Here is a 13,774-nt window from a genome sequence, read left to right on the forward strand (position 1 = left end):
ATTTAATGTGTATGTGTGTAAATCTGTCTGTGCACCACGTGTATGCCTGGTGTCAGCAGACGCCAGAAGAGGGCATAGGATCCCTTTGGACTGGAGTCACAAATGGTTGTGAACTGTCTCATGTGTGCTTGAAATCTCTCCAACCCCTACAGAATTTTAAAAAAATAATATTAAACCATCTTGTGGGACAGCGTATGTCATACTAAGATCATTCTGCCAGGAAGAAAAGTCTTTCCACCTTCTACCAGGTCCTCTGTAGGCCGGCCTTCTTCGAGGCCCCACCCACCACGCACCGAGGTCCCGCCCATGGTCACTCAGTGCCCGCCTCCTAGCTCCCTTCTTCCCGACAGCCTTCGCGCACGGCCTGACGCTCCGCTCTGCAAGATGGCGGCGGACAGTGAGGTGAGTTCGGTACCCCGGGTACGGCTGTCACAGGGTTCTGCCGCCGACGTCAGTGGCCCGCGGCTTACTGTCTGTGCTCTTCTCTCTCCCCGCAGCCCGAGTCCGAAGTGTTTGAGATCACAGACTTCACCACAGCCTCGGAGTGGGAAAGGTGAGTAGCGCGTTTGGACTTGTCTAACCCTGGGCGGCATCACACAGGTGACGCTGGTTCTGAGGGAGACGCCCACGCTTCGTCTCTTCTTCAGAGAGCCCTGGCAGCCTTGGCTTTTTCCGCATCGATCATACAGACAGGTCAGACCAACCTTCAGACTCCGCCTTTAAAACAAGTTGTGTTAACTTCCAGATCACTTCCCTAAACAGAAAATCATTTCCGAGGTCGCTCCTGTGCCTTCTGCATTCATGTCAGTTTGCCTCAGTTGTCATTAAAGCCTTCAGCTAAGCAGCTGCTGTGTTTTCTGTTTATTGGAAGAGACTTTTAGCATACGGATGGCTGTTCATCTGCCATCCTACCATCCTCATTTTATCCCATCTTCCAGAAATTAAAAAATTAAAATTCTTTTTCTCTATTTCCTTTCCGTCCTTTCCCCTTTATCACTCCTCCCCCCCGTCATATTTCCTAATAGTATGTTTACATACGTCTTCAGAATGTTTTGATTCACATCGTTACATTTTAAACTTGGTCCTGTGCCCAGGCTTCCTGAGCTTGTCAAACTCAGATGAACAACTGAGCTCCGATGGACATGTTTTAGCGCCCAAGTTAGTTGAAAACTGAGTTTGTTGGCCTGATAGCTTAGATGGCTATTGAGGTTATTGTTGCAATGTTTGTAGGCTTTATGAATGTGTGGTTCTCCTATCAGTTGGTGGCATAGGAAAATATAAAAGACCTTTGTTGAAATCGTAGTTTAACTTGTATGCCCATCCCCACACTTCGAGTCAGCAAGACTTAACACATTAACAAGACTTTATAAGCAAGCACTGTGTGACCTGAGCTATCCTAAGATTGGGGAAATATATACCTTTTAAAAAAGGTCCAACAAATAGTTAAAAAGTAAGCCATTGGTACTAACTACAAAGAACCCGTTAAGTAAGGAAAATGTGGAGACATTTTTGTAGGGAAAGGGTAGGAGATGCCCTTGCTTTGAAAATGGGAAGGGAGGGGGAGGGGATTTAGCTCAGTGGTAGAGCACTTGCCTAGCAAGCGCAAGGCCTTGGGTTCGGTCTCCAGCTCCGGTAGAAAAAAAAAAGAAAGAAAAAGGAAAAGAAAATGGGAAGGGAAATAGAAGCTGGGTGAGGTAGCACCTCTGTATAATATTGGCTACTGGGAAGGCTGAGTTGGATCACTTGAGCCGGAGCAATCTAACAGATATTGCCTCAATAAAGAAAAGGAAAAAAAAATGGTTCAGGGTTTGGCTAGACATGAGAAGGGACTGACATTGCTAGACATGTAAGTGAAGAATTATCACTGGGAAATAAGTAAAAATAAAGTGAGATCAGTTTCCAAAGCCAAAGTGGAGGCATCTAGAGTTGGTGCACTTGACTAAAAATTCTCAAACTTTTATTATGCATCAGAACTTGTTGGTCCCAGTGTTTCCCATTTAGGTCAGATCCCCAAATTTGCTTTTCTGAAATGGTCCCGGGTAATACAGATGTGGGCAGATCAGAAGACCATATTTAGAAAGCACTACTGCTTAAGAAAGTGGTCAGAGATTTTGGCCCTTTGGTACAACAGTTATTTGGTTTAAGTTGTTACATTGTGGTGAGATGAAGTAAACAGTTTACATTGATTCATAAAGTGGAGCTGAAAGTAGTTGAATGGAATGAACTAGGTTTAGGTAGATGAGCTTAATGTAAGTCTGAGGGGAAACTCCAGTTTCACGTCTAAACAAATGAAGATACGTATCAAACTTAACAAGAGTATACTTTTGGGCATTTTGACTTTGAAATTGATAATTTGATGGTTATTAGAAAAATACAATGGTCTTGGAGGGTGAGTAGTAAGGAAACATCAATGATTAGTGTTTAGAATGGAAAAAATGACCATTTTTCCCTAGTTAAATAATTTAACATTTCCTGAGGGGACCTGGAGAGAAGCTTAGAGGTTAAGAGTTCCATACACTCTTCCAGAAGACCCATGCTCAATTCCTGGCACCCCACAACTGTCGAAAACTCCAGTTCCAGGTTATTTGACACCCTCACATAGACATAGATGGAGGAGAAACACCAATGTGCACATAAAATAAATAAATAAAAAAAGAAAAGCCTTTTCCCCTGCTTTGTGAAGGTGGAGCTCGGGCTCAGGTGCATTTAAGATTTGACCTTACTCACAATCTACTGCCGTGGCTGAGGAAGGCCTCAGTGCTAGAGGTGTAATGGATGTCCGTGCTGCTTCCCCAGAGGTGCTGAAGACTACCTTCAGCCATGGTGGCCTAGCATATGGCCTACACTAGGCTGCCAAAGCCTCAGACAAGCACCAAGCTCACCATTGCATGCTTATATCCAATTGTGATGAGCCTATGTATGTCAGGTTGGTGAAGGCTCTTTGTGCTGGGCATCAGATCAACCTGAATAAAGTTGATGACAATAACTAGGGGAATGGATAGCCCTCTGTATAATTGGTCATCATAAAGTGATGGGTTTTGTCAAAGAGTATTTCAAACGCAAGAAATAAACATGACTTTGAAGTTTTTTTTTTTTTTACATCGTTATTTATTATATACATTGTAGCTATCTTCAGACACACCAGAAAAGGGCATCAGATCTCATTACAGATGGTTGTAAGCCACCATGTGGTTGCTGGGATTTGAACTCAGGACCTTTGGAAGAGCAGTCGGTGCTCTTAACCACTGAGCCATCTCTCCAGCCCCGACTTTGAAGTTTCTTAAGCCTTGATTTTTTTTTTTTTAATATTTGGATGAAAAATTGTTCTCAGTATTGAATGAAAATAAGGACATGAATGGTCCTAGGTATGGTTGAGGAGAAGGTTTAGTGTAAATGTGAGGGAGAGAACAGGGAGAGGCAACTGGAAGAGGCCAGACTGAACTAGGCCAGCAGACCGAGTTGGCCATGAGAGGTAGTTGGGGAGAGAAGAGGGAAAAAGCAAAGAGAACACAGCCAAGTGGCTGTGTATAGAGGAAAAGAGAAGTTAGGGGAAGGGAAGCAAAGCTCGGGTTGGGGCTGGAGAGGTTTAGGGTAGAGGGTAGGGTATGCCAGCCAGGATGGCTCTATAACAGTTGATCATGGTAGAGACTGAGGGAGCTTAGAGATCAGCAGAGACCTTGATATGCTAATAGGCACCTCTAGCCCAGGTTTATGGAAGAGCCATATGTTCCTGTTGCTACACATAAGGAGAATGACTTTAGCAAGTCATTTTAGCAAGTAGGAAAGTCTTAAGAACCTAGAAGTGTTGGCTTTTGTCTAGTGTCAGACTGGCAAAAGGAATTTCTTGAAACCTAATAAGTCTGTCATATACCATACAGATAATTTATTGAGAGGACTAATTACTAATTACTAATTTTCAGTTGAAAAAGTGTTTTGAATGTCCGTGTGTGAGACAGTGTGAGATATTAGGAATTTGGTAGCTAGTAAAAGCAGATAAAGCTTAGTATGCTCATTGCCCTTGGTTCAGTCTCTGTACTGTAGTAAAAAGTTTAGAAAAATAAGGTTCATTCCCCCCCACTTCCATTTTTGATTTTTCGAGACAGGGTTTCTCTTTGTAGCCCTGGCAGTCCTGGAACTTGAATTGTAGATCAGGCTGAGCTCAAACTCAGATCCATCTGTCTCTGCCTTCTGAGTGCTGGGATTAAAGGTGTGTGCCACTACACATATTAGCCCCCACCCCCCGCGCCCCCATCCCCTGGCTAAGGTCCCTGCTCTGAAAGTGTAGTCCAGCAGGAGAGAGAGACATGAGTCAGATAATGTGGCTGAGGCCTGTAATTACAAGTCGACCTAAAAGCTACAAAGAGGAAATAGAAAGGAATCTATTTTTCTCAAAGCACATACAAAAGACCTTAGTGTAGGGAAAGGAGTAAATGACTCATCAGCTAAGATATGGAGAACTGTTAAAGAAAACATTACTATTTTTCTCTAGTCAGATCTCAATATTTGTAGGATATAACTATCTCCTAGCCATTACTAGAATTCATAAGTAGAGTATTTTAAGATGTTTCTCCGGAGCCAGAGAGATGGCTCAGCGAGTAAGAACACTAGCTGTTTTCCAGAGGTCCTGAGTTCAATTCCCAGCACCCACATAGTGTTCACACCATCTGTAACAGAATCTGATGCCCTTTCTGTCATGCAGGCATACATTCAAATAGAGCACTCACATACAAACATAAATAAATATTTTTTTAAAAGATGGTTCTTTTACTCTGAAAATTATTTTAAAAATTACTTTTATTATAGCAGTAATACCTTGTAATAAAATAAAAAAAAATACCTTTAACCTTCTACAACGATAGCTATTAAATTTTGGTATACTTTTTTTAATTGTATGTATTTTTTTTTTAGATCAAACTATACTGATGCTTGTTTCCACAGCTTTCTTTTTTCACTTAACGTCTGGACCTTTCTCTTATTTCCTCAGATGTTCTTCAGAACCATTTTTAATGGGTGTTCATTGGTCTACTGAATGGATGCATCGTTAACTTACATCTCTTTGCTGCAGTTGCACATTAGAGTAGCTTCCAGTTTTTACTTTCATGAAAAATGCAGTATATTTAAGTGCTTTTCTGTGCAGGTAGGGACTGCTTGGGATGGAAGTCAGGCTGGCTGGGAATACAGCCACTTTACCACTAGGCTGTATTCCTGAACCCCTGCCATGTATGCTTAATGTATATTTTTGCTCCCTTCTGGATAGTTTACATTTTTATTTGTTTTGTAAAATGTAAACTTTGTCATTCTTGTGAACTTCCTCAAAGTGAATTCATATATGAATAACTTGTTTTAATTTTAAGGAGTTAATGAGAAGGTTCAGTTGAATCATAAGCTGATTTATTATATGTCATTACTGTTTTAAAAGAACTGCATTAACTCATAATGTCAATGAAGAAAAAATGTGGTGCCTTTCACTACAGTTGATTTTAGTTCCTTTAGAATCACTTTCTAGATGTTGTAGGTAGCAATGGCAGCTGCTAGATTGGATCACACTTCTCTGATAGAAGCAGCTTGACAGTTTTCGTTTGTTGGCGTTCAGCAAGTTGCTAGTCTTTAAAGATTTATTTGTTTTATCATATGTGTAAAGTGTTTTTGCTTGCATGTCTGCATGTGCATCTTGTGTGTCTGGTTCATCAGGCCAGAAAAAGGCATTGAAACATCTAGAACTAGAGTTACAGGTAGTTGTGAGCCACTATGTTGGGAACGGGAATTTTAAGGGCAGGGAAAACTGATCAGTTGTATAACTATCCTTAATACGTATTATTTTAATCTGTCAACTTTTGCTTTTTTAAATTTATTGTATCATATTAAAGGGGGAATTGTTCTTCATTTATATTTTGTGGAAAGAATGCTTTTATTGAGTGAATAGATTTAAATGAATCAAAATTTAAGAACTCTTGAACTAGGCAACTTTGTTTCTACTTTGATTCTATCTCCCTATGTTAGGCTCACATCCGAATCTAATCGAAACGTTAGGATGTAAGGAATGTCTTTTTAAAGAAATTGGATAGTACTAGGAAAAAATGTTTGGTTATATATTTATAGTTTTCCCTCCTTCTTAGGTTTATTTCCAAAGTTGAAGAAGTCTTGAATGACTGGAAACTGATTGGACACTCTCTGGGAAAGCCACTGGAAAAGGTCAGATCTGTTTGCTTGTGGCTCTAGCTTGGTATTTACTTTGCAATCTTTATTTTTATACCCCTTGCTATAAGTGATACATTTGCATTAAATGTTTAATTCTTAATTTATATAGTCTTATGAACATCAAATAGCATCTAGAAGAATTAGGATTTTACTTTACAGCAATGATATATGTAAGATATTTGCAAAACCTATTGTTTGTTTGATTTGGATTTTTTTTGAGATAGGTTCTCATTGTGTAGCTCTGGCTGTCCTATAGATCACTGTGGTGACTAGGCTGGCCTCGAACTCAGATATCCACCTGTTTTCTACCTCCCCAGTGCTGGAATTAAAGACGTGTCACTAGGATTTGCTTGTGAAACTTTTTTCAAATCATAAAGTTTTATATATGTTAAATTTCTTTGTATGGTTTCATTAATTTTTTTCTGAGTTTACTTTTCTCAAAGTCTAAGTTTTCCTTTAGCCAGTAAATACTTTTTCAGTCATTTTAATTGATCAGAGAGAAATTGGACTTACCAATAGTTCATTTAGTAAAGAGACTTCTTGATATAACCACTTAGGTAATTACAGGCTACAGTTACTTTACTCAGTTTGCATTGGTAATGTTCTAATAAACTACACTTTATATGCTTCCTCAGGAGAATATTTTGAGAATAGACTTCTCAGTTTTCTGAAGGGATGTAATTTAATCTTAAGATTATGTAGATGTATAGTTAATTTTAAAAAAAGTACACATACACACACACACACACACACACACACACACACTCATACTCATTTGTAGGTAGGCATTGGTTCTCTCCTTCCACCAAGTGGGTCTTGGGGAGTCAAAGTAAGGCCATCAATCAGTGGCATCAATCGATACCAGGCTGGCTTTGAACTAAGTGTCTGGATTTGAGGTGCGTCACCACCACCACCTGTTAAAGTAAAATTGATCACTGTTTTTATTATTATCCTAAAAGACCTTTCCATCTCAATATTTGCTAGGAGCTTTCGGCTTCATGGTAGTGATAACAGAATTTAGATAGTAAGATCTTTTTCCTATATGACTATGCGCAAAAAAGCAACTATATAAAGAAATTGCAGTATTTAAAGATATGTTGAAATAGAGTAAATCAATGTTCTATATTAAAATATTTTCATTAAAATTTTTACATTGTAAAGAAAAAAATGTGAAGTTCTCAAACACAGATATTTCTGTTGTACTTGAAACACATACATAGCAACATTTGTATGGATTCCAACAAGATCGATTGAAGGCACAATGAGCTGGCTCTATCTGAAAGCCCCAAAACTGCAGTTTTAAAAACAAGAGCTATCCCACGTACTTTTGAGATCTGATATTGCATTCTTGAGTCCTTTGATTTATGTCAGTGTACTGAGTACTTGGTGTGAATCAGATGATAGTGGTAGAAGTAATGAACAAAGTAAGATCCATGCTGCCATCAAGGTGAAGGTGAGAGAGAAGTGATGAGGAAAAGAGGTTAAGATACTGGGTTAGGATTTAAGTGGGTATAAGTCTGTAGTAAGTAGTTTCGTATTCTAGGCACATAGTTGAGGCTGAAGAACTGACAGCTCGAGCTCACTTCTTTCTTAGTGCATTGACAGATGGAGAAAGCAGCAGATTTTACAGTGGGCTCAACTGGTGGAACTAAAGAAGGTGTAAACGACAGGTTAATTTGGTGTAGAAAAGAAAAGTGGTGGTGCATACCCTTATTCTCAGTGCTCAGGAGGCAGAATCAGGTAGATCTTGGTGGTTCAAGGCCAGCCTGGTCTATAGAGATAGTTCTAGGATAGCCAGGGCTATGAAACAGACAGACAGACAGACAGGCAGGTAGGCAGACAGACAAAACCCTGTCTTGAAAAACAAAGTTTAGATAATGCTTAAGTTTTCATACACACAAAGGGCAGTGCTTACCAGTTCTTATCTACTGAGAGGTAATTTAAAATAAATTACTGTTTTAAAACTTAATTTGACTCCAAAGTGTTGAGTTCAGTTCAGGGCAACTTCCCTGTTCTGTTAATTAAACTTTGGGACATTGAAATTGGCTGAGGGAAATTACTGAATAGAGAATATTACTCTATTCGTATACTTCTAGCCTACATAAACAAATAAAATAAATTTTTAAAAAGTTATTAAAAAGAAAAACGGGCTGGGGATTTAGCTCAGTGGTAGAGCCCTTACCTAGGAAGCGCAAGGCCCTGGGTTCGGTCCCCAGCTCCGAAAAAAAGAACCAAAAAAAAAAAAAAAGAAAAGAAAAACAATTTTGGGCTTGGGGACATGGCTCAGCAGTTGGGTACCTGAGTTTGAGTCCCACATTGATGATGGGCAACTCATACCTGCCTATCTCCAGGTCCAGGGGTTATGACATCCTTCTCTGTATCCTGTGGGTACCATCACTCACATGTTCACAGTCTGTCCCATAGCTATACACATAATTAAAAACAAAAACAAATCTTAAAAACTTAATGTGAAATTTATAAGATAGTATAATAAACTCCCATCACCCAGTTTGAACAGTTAATCTTTGGCCATTTCTTGTTCAGTCGTACCTGTCTACTTCCTTGACTGCCTACTAGATTTTTGAAATAGGTTCCTTTTCCCCCCTCCCAGAGGCAGGCTTTGCTGTGTAGCTCATGCTATCCCTCAGCTCTTGCTTGATCATTCCTAAAATTCCAGGTTAATCTGAACAATGTATAAAGACCCCATTTCAGCAGATAAATCTATACTAACTACAGGGCTACATAATAAGATCTTACCTGAGAAGGGGGCGGGGGGAGGGATAGAGAGAGAGAGAGAGAGAGAGAGAGAGAGAGAGAGAGAGAGAGAGATCAGTCCTTGCGGTGTCCCTTCGCAGTCGTCTGCAATCCTGTGCATGCTTGGCGACCTGTGCGCGAGTGCATGGACATGGCTTCAAACAACTAAACAACTGTACCCAACAGGCAGCTCATAGCTATGGAGCCTATCCTACCCAGCCTGGGCAGGGCTGTTCCCAACAGAGCCATCAGCCCTATGGCCAGCAGAGTTACAGTGGTTATGGCCAATCAGCTGACACTTCAGGATATGGTCACAGCAGCTCTGGTTCTTCTTATGGACAGACCCAAAACAGCTATGGAACTCAGTCAGCTCCCCAGGAATAGGGTTCCACTGGTGGCCATGGCAGCAGCCAAAGTTCCCAGCCTTCTTATGAGCAGCAGCCCTCCTACCCCGGCTATGGCCAACAGCCAGCTACTAGTAGCACCTCAGGAAATTATGGTGGCAGTTCTCAGAGCAGCAGCTGTGGGCAGCCCCAGAGCAGAGGCCATGGTCAACAATCTGGCTATGGTGGACAGCAACAAAGCTCCTATGACCCACCTCAGGGCTCTGGACAGCAGAGCCAGGACAACAGCAGCAGTGGAGGGGTGGAGGGGGTGGTGGAGGCGACTGTGGCCAAGATCAGTCCTCTATGAGTGCTGGCCGTGGTGGCTATGGGGGAGGCCAGCAGGATGGTGGGGGCCGTGGCTGGGGCGGTGGAGGTGGCACAAGTGACGTAGTGGTGGCTATGAACTCAGAGCCTGGGAGGTGGTGGAGGAGGCACAGGCAGGGTGGGTGCAAGTGACCATGGTGGCTTCGAAGATTTTGGTGTCCTCTGGATCAAGTATCTTGTCATGATTCCGAAAAGGGTAATTCAGACAATACCATCTCTGTGCAAGGTCTAGGTGAGAATGCTACAAGTGAATCTGTGGCCGATTACGTCAAGCAGATTGAAATTATTAAGGCAAACAGGAAAACTGGACAGCCTATGATTGATTTGTGTACAGACAGGGAAACCGGCAAGTTGAAGGGTGAGGCAGCAGTCTCCTTTGGTGACCCCCATCTGCTAAAGCTGCAATCGACTGGTTTGATGTTAAAGAATTCTCTGGGAATCCATTAAAGTTTCTCCTGCTACCCGGCGTGCTGACTTCAACCAGGGTGGTAGAAATGGTCATGGAGGCCGAGTTCGAGGAGGACCCATAAGCCTTGGAGGCTATGGAGGAGGTGGCAGCAGTAGCCGGGGAGGATTCCCCAGTGAAGGTGGTGGAGATGGAGGACAGCAACGAGCTGGGGACTAGAAGTTCCTAATCCTACATGTTAGAACATGAGCTTCTCTTGGAGAAATGGATGTAACCAGTGTAAGGCACTGAAGCCAGATGGCCCAGGAGGGGGACCAGGAGGCTCTCATATGGGGGGAAACTATGGAGATGATTGACATGGCAGAGGAGGATATGATCGGGGTGGCTACTGGGGGCTGAGGAGGGGACTGAAGGGGGCTTCAGAGGGCTGGGGTGAGGGGACAGAGGTGGTTTTAGCTCTGGCAAGATGGACTCCAGGGACAAGCACTTACAGAATCACAGGGAGAGGCCATATTAGCCTGGCTCCTGAAGTTCTGCAACAGCTCTTCCTCCACCCACTGTTACCCTCGTTATTTTGTAAACTTATAATTCAGGATTGCTCATGGATATTTTTGGGGGTGAGTGGGGCTGTGTGTATGTGTGTGTGTGTGTGTCTGTCTGTCTGTCTGTCTGTCTGTCTGTCTGTGTGTAACTATAGCTCTGATTCCCATTAAAAAGACATCATTTTAGTTAAAGAAAAAAAAAATAAAAAGAATAGAAAAAAGAAAAATCTAAGTCAGGCATTGGTGGCTCACACCTTTAGTCCCAGCACTGGAAGTAGAAGCAGGCTGGTCTCTGTGAGTGAGGACAGCCTAGTCTACAGAGTGAGTTCTAACATAGCCAGAGCTAAACAGACGGACTTGAAAAACTAAACAACAGAAAACCTACACATTTAAAAAACTTGCAAAAATGTGAAATAGTGCTATATTTCTATTTTTCTGGAAAGCATCATTAGAAAGACATATTGACATAGAAGTTATTTCTACAATAAGTGATGCAGTAAATATTTTTAGTTGTTTGTTTGTTTGGTGCTGGGAACTGAGTGCGCGGTTTAGGCATGCTAAGTACATGCTGTACCAATAAGTTATATTACCAGTTATATTACATTTTAAGTTAAATTATGGAATCAGTGATTTCTTAAAAGAGTTTAACCAGCTCCTAGGTCCAGAAAGTCAAGAATCACTGTTCCAGACAAAAAGATATGAACTTGCAAATCTCATCAGATACCTTTCTTCTCATAGGTGAACTCCTCCCCAGTTTGTGGTTACATTTTAACTACTCTACAGAGCCTTTAGGATATCCTTTGGAGGAGAGAGATGGCTTAGTCAGTGGTAAAAACACCCACTGCTTTTCCAGAGGGACTGAGTTTGGTTCCTAGTACCCACATCCAGCAGCTCATAACCATCTATAACTCCAGCTCCAGGGAATTCAGCCCTCTCCACCTTTTTTTTTTTTTACATTTCAGTTGTTATATCCTTTCCCGGTTTCCAGGCCAACATCCCCCTAACCCTTCCCCCTCCCCTTCTACATGGGTGTTCCCCTCCCCAAATACCTCTCCACCTTTCTACTTGTCCTCCGCATGTGCGCACGTACAGTGAAATTCAAAACCAAAGGAAGGTTTTTGTGATGAGCTACTTGACCACTGTAGAACTTGTAGTGCTGAGAAATGATTCAAGAGGGATGTCAGTTACTGAGTATATACTGAGGTACCATATACTGTTGCTGGCCCTGTGCCTGTTGACTGCCTTAATCCTAAATAGACTCCAGTGATGAGGTAGTGTCCTGCTCAGCCAGTGTGGAATGAGGTCTGGAGCTCATGTAGTAATTTGCTCGGTTATTTTGCCAGCAGTTAATGGAAGTAGGGTTAAAGCTAGATCTCACCTTTCAAATGCATATTGTTTTACTGTTTTACTTGGCGAGGTGTGCTATGATGAAATTTAAGTAAATGTAATATTACTTAGAAGAATTAAAGTAGATTTCTAAGGTAACTTTTTGAATTTTAGTGTTTTGGGCTTTGTAAACATGAACCTATCATCTTACTTGAAGTAGGGTGAAAATAAAGGAAATGACCTTTGAGATTCTTAGAGCTTTGGAATTTTAGATTCTGTGTAGCTGGCAAAAATTACAAGTGCTTTTCCTGAAGTGTTAAATTTATTTATGTCATGATCCCGTAATAGACTGACTGACACCCTCTGAAAGAGTCACAGAGGAAGAGTCATTGACATTAGAATATTAATGGAGGACTAGTGACTCCTGCAGCGCTGGAGTGAGTTTGGAGTTTTCATGCTCAGAAGCCTGGAATGACATTGACTTCCTTTCTTAGAAGTTCAGTCAGCAAATGTAAAATGCATTTAACTTGTTTTTCTCTAGCTTTTCCATAAGTTAATTTGGTATAGATATAATCTAAATAGTTGGGATTCCTTTATTTTTGTTCACTCAAACATTGGGTGCTTTATGAATTATTGAAGTAGTGTAATAGAGTTTTTTAATTTTTAAGTTTTTCAGAAATTAGATGAGATTCAAACACCGAAAAATCAATTTCTTTAAAATGTAGCGAAAAAAGCAACATTGACTTGCTTGCACAACTGTTTAAGGAAGTATGACCATTTAAAGATTAGGTCATAAGATCTTTTGTGTTTATATTTTCATTTTTGTCTAAGGAGTAACCATGGTGTTGACTGTGTCTTTGGGTATCACATAGGAAAATAATTGGTATTTTATTGTATTTCCTACTTTCAAATGTGAAGTTTGGAGGAGAGTCTTGTTATACTTGGTAATGGTTGACCTTTTTGTTGTGTAAATAGCAGGAAAGCTCTTTTTGGTGACAGCGATAGCGGTGGCTGTGGTAGTGTGGCTGTAAAGGCATATGTAAAGGCTTATGTAAAGGCTTATGTTAGAGGTCTGGCTCTGTTGCTCATCTGTGAATGGCACTGAGCTCTCAGTCAGCATGAGCTGTTATTACTGCCGCTCTATTACATATGTTCAGAGGCTAGAGAGTGACACATAAGTGAAAAAAGACTACAAGCAAATACAATATAAGCATGTAGGACAACTAATGCATTCTTGGCAATAAGAAGAATTCATTGTTCCCTAGAGCACCTAGCTGTTAAACACCTAGTTCCTAAGTGGGTGTTAGAAGGAGTCCCTGGCTGAAAAGCTTAAGTTTGTTTAACATAGAGGAGAGGTCTCGGGACCTTCTTAGATGTTCCTCAGTATTACGTTATGAGTGTTAAGTAAATTTTTCAGCATGAAAATTGTAAAGTTGTCAATATAAATCTTGAAAATCTTATCTGAGACATATGTTGATAACAATAGAACCATACAAAAATTTTTTTCATTTTGTGAGAATTTAATCACATTTCTCCCCTTTTCTTCCTCCAAACCCTCCCATGTACCCCCCCCTTTGAATTCTTGGTCTCTTTTTTCACTGTTTTTGCATGCATATATATTTGTTTATATATGTATATAGACATGCGTGCATATGTCTGTATACATACACATATGTGTACATATGTATGCATACATACTTATTTCTAAATATAACCTGTTCAATATATATAGTGCTACCTGTATGCATGTTTTCAGGGCTGATCAATTGGCACTGAACAACCAGTTTGTGTGCTCTTCTCTGGGAAAGGCCACCTCTTCCATTTCCTGCTTTCCTCAG

At 40.8% G+C, this 13,774-nt stretch overlaps 1 protein-coding gene, 1 non-coding gene and 1 pseudogene across 3 annotated transcripts in view; all 3 read left to right on the plus strand.

Moving 5' to 3' along the window:
* Nucleotides 1-364: 364 nt before the first annotated feature.
* Nucleotides 365-13,774, plus strand: part of Rab3gap1 (RAB3 GTPase activating protein catalytic subunit 1) — a 73,923-nt gene continuing 60,513 nt past the window's right edge. For both annotated transcript variants that reach the window (NM_001402314.1, NM_001402216.2), the window contains 3 exon segments: nt 365-402; nt 498-553; nt 6,117-6,192. In NM_001402314.1, the coding sequence (NP_001389243.1) occupies nt 385-402; nt 498-553; nt 6,117-6,192 (150 nt within the window). In that variant the 5' untranslated portion in view covers nt 365-384.
* Nucleotides 7,596-10,674, plus strand: LOC148001589 (RNA-binding protein FUS pseudogene; annotated as a pseudogene).
* On the plus strand, nt 8,173-8,303 carry LOC120096387 (small nucleolar RNA SNORA36 family). The gene has a single exon (XR_015636412.1). It is a non-coding gene; the product is annotated as a small nucleolar RNA SNORA36 family (small nucleolar RNA).

Source organism: Rattus norvegicus, chromosome 13, assembly GCF_021556685.1.
Source record: "Rattus norvegicus strain SHRSP/BbbUtx chromosome 13, alternate assembly SHRSP_T2T, whole genome shotgun sequence".
Taxonomy (NCBI): Eukaryota; Metazoa; Chordata; class Mammalia; order Rodentia; family Muridae; genus Rattus; species Rattus norvegicus.